This window comes from Gymnoscopelus braueri, assembly GCF_963280865.1.
Source record: "Gymnoscopelus braueri genome assembly, chromosome: 18".
Lineage (NCBI taxonomy): Eukaryota > Metazoa > Chordata > Actinopteri > Myctophiformes > Myctophidae > Gymnoscopelus > Gymnoscopelus braueri.
In genome coordinates, this window is record NC_137618.1 from 27,462,356 (window position 1) to 27,469,027 (window position 6,672).

The following is a 6,672-nucleotide window of genomic DNA, read 5'->3' on the forward strand; positions in this document are numbered from 1 at the left end:
GATGTAAATCGATGTTATGGAGAAGTAAAAGTACTGAAAATTGGAAATACTTCAGTAAAGTAAAAATACCTAAACATTTTACTTTTTGCTACTTGAGTAAATGTACTTAGTTACTTTACAGCACTGACCACAGTAGGCCTAGTATTATTGTTCTCACAATAATGAATGATTAATGTGTTCTTTGCAGGATACACTCGATAAATATTATTTAATGCATAAAATGGAGACAAAGCGATTGAGGAAAGATGTCCAGGCTCTTCTGTGAGTTGATGATTAAGTCAAAAGATTGTTGGAAAATAACATTTCCACGATTTGTCTTTGTAGGCTAAGTAAGTGTACTCATGGACCTGTGTTGCTGTTTGAACAGGGATAACTACATTGGACAGAAAATGCGAGAGAACGCTTTTGATCCCAAAGGGAAGGGGACTTCAACAGTGCTGGATGACCTGGTGAGAAGTCAGGAGCTGAATTTTAAATGGTTATGAGGCAATTAAGTAGAGCTTACATTTGACGTTGACTTCTAATGCGTGTTGCACACAGAAAATAGCAGATCGGTTATTTTCTGTGTGCAACACTGGCGCGCAGCTAAGCATAAATCGGGCTTAAAAGTGCTGCATACATTTATATTGAGTTGTAGGCATTTTTGGACAATGTACCATTGATCTTCAGAATTTCCTGCAGCTATTTGTGTGTCTATTTTATAGGTGTCTGTTCTTTTATAGGCTCATTACGACCTTGCTATTGGTGTTGCTCTTTGGTGGTTGGATAAGCATGAAGGGCAAGACATGCTGGACAGAGACATCATGTAAGTTACTTATAGACTGGCAGGCCAAATGCAATACACTCAGATTTAGGTGGCTTGAAATGCGAAAAGATGTAAGCGTCTCAGTCTGGACACTCAGACACTGAAGACTGATTTAAACTTCAGTGGTGTCGCTCACCAAAAATAGCCGATCTACAAACTCACAACTCGTTGCAATCGTTATAGATCTTGTAGATTGTCATTTTTTGGCAAGCGAATATAAAGAACTCACGCCTATGTTGTTATGTCGAATACAAGAACACTTGCCCCAAAACACGCTCGCCACGGGTCAAATCTAGCAACCTCGGAACGGTCGCCATCAGGTATTCCTAAACGTAACCTCAGTAAAACTATGCCTAAACCTAACCTTATTCCTTAACGTAACTTCAGTAAAACTATGCCTAAGCCTAACATTATTCCTAAACTTAATCTCAGTAAAACTATGCCTAAACCTAACCTTATTCCTAAACGTAACCTCCTAAAGAAGTTTGAGAAACAAATTGGATTTGCCTACAGCCTCGCTCCAGCTCTCTGGACATACGCTGCCTGTTTACAACTTATGTTACAGTAAATCTACCCCTGGCCCCTGTAACTACTGTACAGTATGTCTGTCGCGATATGCTTCCACAGTGGAGCAGCAAGTAGCTGTGGAAGTGCCCAGCAGTACCCCAACCACCTAGAGAGAGAAGCTATGATCTTGTCCTCCTTTGCAGGGATGATCCTGGTAAGTAATTTACTTAATTTAATGTAATTAATTAATTTAACTTTTAATTTAACTTGGTCGTTCCATTTTAAAGAGAGACCTGGTCAAGAAATTATTTGTCTCAAATCCACTTGGTCCATCCATGGATCAAGTCATCCTTCCTTGGTCTAACAATGTCAGGCCTGTTGCCAAAAACCTTGGTCTTAGTGTTAGGCTCATTACGCATTTGATCTCAGCCAAAACTTTGAGTGCCACGTTAACAAACGTGTTAAGACAAGTCTTTATGACCTCGGGAATTATCCAGGATAAGATCAATTTTGAGTTTTAAAGACTCATATGGCTTTCATTTCTTCTCCTCTTGACTATTTTAATGTTGTTTTAACATGGGCTCCAAATTATACTGATGGTAGACTTTTAATCAACCATGGAGAAAAGAACATATTACTTTCCTGTTTTACCCCGAATAGTCTAGGACCTGGCTAAGATATGTATGCACTTAATTTAGGAGAGATTATCTCAACTGTTCTTGGCTAGTATGACCCCAAGGAACAACTTAGGAACTATGAGAAATTCTCTATCCGGGGCGAAATACTCGGAAATGACCACGCCCCTTTTAAAATGACCGTTACTTCAAACATGGCTCTATCTTCTAAACCGTTGGAGCTACAGATTTTCTGAGGTGCTCAAAATGTTCACTATACTCATGTGTAGTGAAAAATAGAAAAGTGTAAAATGTCAAATTTTACATTTTAACAGCTAAAAAAACGGCAAAAAATGGTCAACTTATTACAGTCCAGGGCCATAAGAATATTGTTGCGTGAATCAATCTAAAAGCACCAAAACTGAAAAAGGTTTTGTCTATGTTTGAACCAGATGAGCTACAAATGCAAACTTGGTGTCTAAATCATGTTTTTTGACCATTAGAAACATGTTGGAATGCTTATCTTAATGATTTAATCTATCTAGAGGACTCTAATGTGCATATCACATATATGGCCACTATGTTATGAAACAACCAATGTATCTTACAGATGTAATTTTATTGAAACAATAGAATGATTTAGAGTAGAACTCATTCCTAATTATACAGCTAAAGCTAGTACAGTATGTGCAACAATGCACAGCATAAATGTAATCTTATCATAGGATGTATAGAATTTGAACAATATGTATTATTGTACATTGTACAAAATTGTCTTGGTGTTACAACAGCAACAGAACTGATACATACATTCAGCATGTCAAAAGGCCATTACATGCCAGATTTCAGTACGTTGGGCTGGTATTGGGACTCCATGACTAAGACTTGGGAACCTTACTGGACCCGTCTTGCAGATGCCAGTAAAGCTTGCGCCAACCTCCTCCACCGTGGCTTCAAAAGTCATGTAGTGGACATAAAGAAAATTATGCGAAGCTGGAGTCCGTTCGATATCCTCGATATAGAAGTTGTATGATTAGAACAAAAACAATCTGTGATTCTAATTTAAACATAATATTGTTAAAATTCTATACACCTTTGACTAGTATGATATTATTCAATTTATACTGAGCATTGCTCTGCATATACTGTACTGGCTGTTGCTGTATAATTTGGGTTCAACTCATATTCTATTGTTTCAACATCTGTACACAGGTTGTTTCTTTTCTTCAGTTTGATCTTAACTCATTTCAACAACTCTACACTCAAATCTGGATGAAACTTTATGTTACATAATTTTTTTTTATATAGGCCATATTTGTAATAAGCAAATCAGAGTGCTCTAGATGACTTCAAACACTAATATGAGCATTCTAATGTGTTTTTAATGTTCAAAAAGTAAATAGACACCAAGTTTGCAAAAATGAAGAAGATTAAGGGAAGTAAAACTAATTGTCAGATAGTCGCCATCTTTTAAATATGCAAAATAGAGGTCCAGCCACACCCAGTCATAAAGATAAGCATTCCAACATGTTTCTAATTGTCAAAAAACATGATTTAGACACCAAGTTTGCTCATCTGGTTCAAAAGTTATAGACAAAACCTTTTTCAGGTGGCGGCCATATTGGATTTGGCCACTATGATGACCTGTAGGGTTGCTGGCTCGGGCACGGGTTTCGAACATTTCATGTTCAGTATTCTGAAAATTTTGAGCACCTCAGAAAATCTGTAGCTCCAACGGTTTAGAAGATAGTTTCATGTTGGAAGTGTGGTCATTTTAAAAAGGGCGTGGTCATTTTCGGGTATTTCGCCCCGGATAGAGAATTTCTCATAGTTCCTAAGTTGTTCCCTGGGGTCATATTAGCCTAAAACAGTTGAGATATTCTGTCCTAAATTAAGTGCATACATATCTTAGCCAGGTCCTCTACTAGAATTTGAATGTGGGTCTCCCACGCATGTGCTGACATTTTTACCACTGAGCTAATAGTCTGCCTAACATTGAAATACCAGCTAAATTGGAGGAAACGGGTACAAATTATTCTACTTCAAAAGTGTGTGTGTGTTTGCATGCGTTTTTATTTATGTGTGTAATTGCAAACAATAAAATAAACACAGATGAGAACATTAGATACTCCTTATTTGGGATACTCCATGTAGGGATATTCCAGGAAAGACGATAAATATTCACTCCTGCTTTACTAAGAATTTGAAGCTTTCTTCGATTTTGAGCTCTGGCAGGTATGATTTTTTATTGTCCCTCTAACCTTCACACTGTTTTCCATTCTAGAATAGTCTACCAGTGAGGGAAATTCTATCTCTCTATAGATGCAAACCATCTGCTTCACACCCCAACCAGCATTCCAAGGTACACTGTATATCAATCACAGCTATACAATTGAGCTCATAGGACTTGATACAATTGGTATAATCCCTTAGATTAATCAGCACTTAGTATTGAGTGGGGTAGGTGTAAGTGGGCACCCTCCTTCATTGGTGTTAAGTTGATACGCCCATGACACCTCCACAGGGCGACTATGGCGTCCCAGGTGGGCCCCCCCCTGCTTTTACCCCTTGATGGTCATTTTGCAGCCCAGTTGGGGTCCTTTCTCTTGATCCACAGCCAGCTGCTGCTCCGTTCGGCAGGCTCTGGAAGGCCTTTCCTCGCACTCCCATCCCCTTAAGAAACTTGGTTGTGGACGTGGCAACAAATCCTCTACACCCGTTAGCGTTCATATGCTTCACCAACTGCAGCCTCCCATGGTACAGTTAGTTCTACAATGAAGGATCTTCTCCAAACCACTGGTTTAGGTTCTTTGGCGTGGGAAGAACATTGTAGGTGGCTCTGATGATGAAGCTGAGTTGGCTTCCTTCCATCTCCCAAAGATCCTTCCATGTGAACTACAGTACATTACTTGGAGAAATGTGTTCATATCTATGTGAGGATTCTACATGAGCAATATTTTTTGGCTTTTTCTGCCTTTATTGATAGGAAAGTAGGCTGACAGGAAATAGGGAGAGAGATGGGGGGTGAGGGTGACACACAGCAAAGGTTATCGAGATCGGGAGTCGAACCCGCGAAACGCTGTAATGCTGGATTACCAGCATATGTGGTATGCACCTGGACCACTAGGCCAGTGGGCGCCCTATATGAGCATAGTTGTACAAATGGCCATCTTGGGTTTTAAATCACAATACTTTGGTTTATCATCAGCTTCATGGTATAAATTACTTTGCTACACAGTAAAATGCTCTGTGTTAATGTTGCTATTTTAACCCTGATATCCTATTTTGTAATAGGACAATTGAAAAATAGGATAGGACAATAGGAAAATTTGATTTTTTTTGGCATGATTTTGGTTTCTCCCCTAGAGCTCCATTGTGCATCCCTTTACTTTGTCCTACCACCCATTTGCCATGCTTGGCTCTTACAAGGCTGTCGACCACTCCAAGAAACACAGTAAGTTGTGTAAAAGCATGCATCAATTTATCTTTATCATATTAGGGGACAGAGCCTTCAGTGTGGCAGCCCCCACCCAGTGGAACTCTCTCCCAATAGGGATTCGCCATGCTCCAACACTGGACTCTTTCAAGGCTGCCTTGAAAAGACACCCATTCTCTCAGGCTTATGGAAAATAGTTGGTTGTTGTTTTGTTTGGTTGTTTGTTTGTTGGTTGTTCATTGTTTTTTAGGTAAAGTGTCCTTGTGTCCAAAAAAGGCGTTATATAAGTTCAAGCTATTATTATTATTATTGTTATTATTATATTTAAACTGATCTTTTACTGACCCATCAAGGTATTATCTATGAATCCAACGTTTGTATAACATTACCGGTAGTTATAATATATTGTTGCTTTTGGGCAGAAACCTCTTATCTCCATATTCTAACTTTTTGGTATTCTTTTGTAAATTAACGCCCTACTTGATCATACATACTACAGCGTCACACAAAAGCATCAAAAGTAGCAGATCTACAAGCTCGAAACATGGTGCGAAGCGACGTGTTTTGAGCGTTTTTGAATTTGAACGACTTTTGTTGTTTTTCTTTTTATATAAGACATATGAGGTTTCCACCCGACAGAGACGATATACAACAAGCATGTTTATAATATGTTAGAACTCTATAAAAAAAACAATAATTTGTCCCCCCCTCGGTTCTCCAGAGGTGACTATAGGTTTAGCACTCCATTTGGCCTCCGTCCAACCAAGATCTTTTCCAAAAAATATCTCTATTATATTCACCTTATTCTTGGCCCCTCTCCAGGGCGGCGCCATTGAGTTTTTCTCTCTTATCATTTCATATTTGTCTTCATGACCAATTGCTACAGCTGACCAGTGCGAAAATAACATTTTTATACAGTAACAATCGCCACTTTTGTGTTTTGTTGGACACTTGAAACAAAAAGAGAATTTTAAACATCATAAACATTATAAAGTGTATTATAGAGGTTTAGGAGCAACTATTCATGCATGTTTTGATAGTATGTCACATAACATAGACATGCTTATAGCACTGTATATTACCATGTAGGCCTTTATTACATGTTTCCAATACTTCTGTACAGTATATGAACATGAGCCTCATATTATTCTTATTTTCTTGCAGGTCAGAAATTGAAAAGGTGGCTCTCTGAGAAAGCAAGGGCCAGTGCCCCTGCTGGACGTAATGCCCCAGTGCAGTCTTCATCCTCATCATCATCTCAATCCTTCCTCAGTGTGAGCAGCCACTACACATTGGGCTTTTACAACTAA

General features: G+C 38.7%; 1 protein-coding gene across 1 annotated transcript; it reads left to right on the plus strand.

The window, feature by feature from the left end:
• Positions 1-220: 220 nt before the first annotated feature.
• Positions 221-6,672, plus strand: c9h2orf80 (chromosome 9 C2orf80 homolog; the record flags this gene model as incomplete). Its single annotated transcript, XM_080412178.1, has 7 exons — positions 221-261; positions 368-449; positions 723-805; positions 1,433-1,526; positions 4,211-4,288; positions 5,293-5,380; positions 6,527-6,672. 7 exons carry the CDS (start codon positions 221-223, stop codon positions 6,670-6,672), a joined length of 612 nt encoding a protein of 203 aa, XP_080268304.1.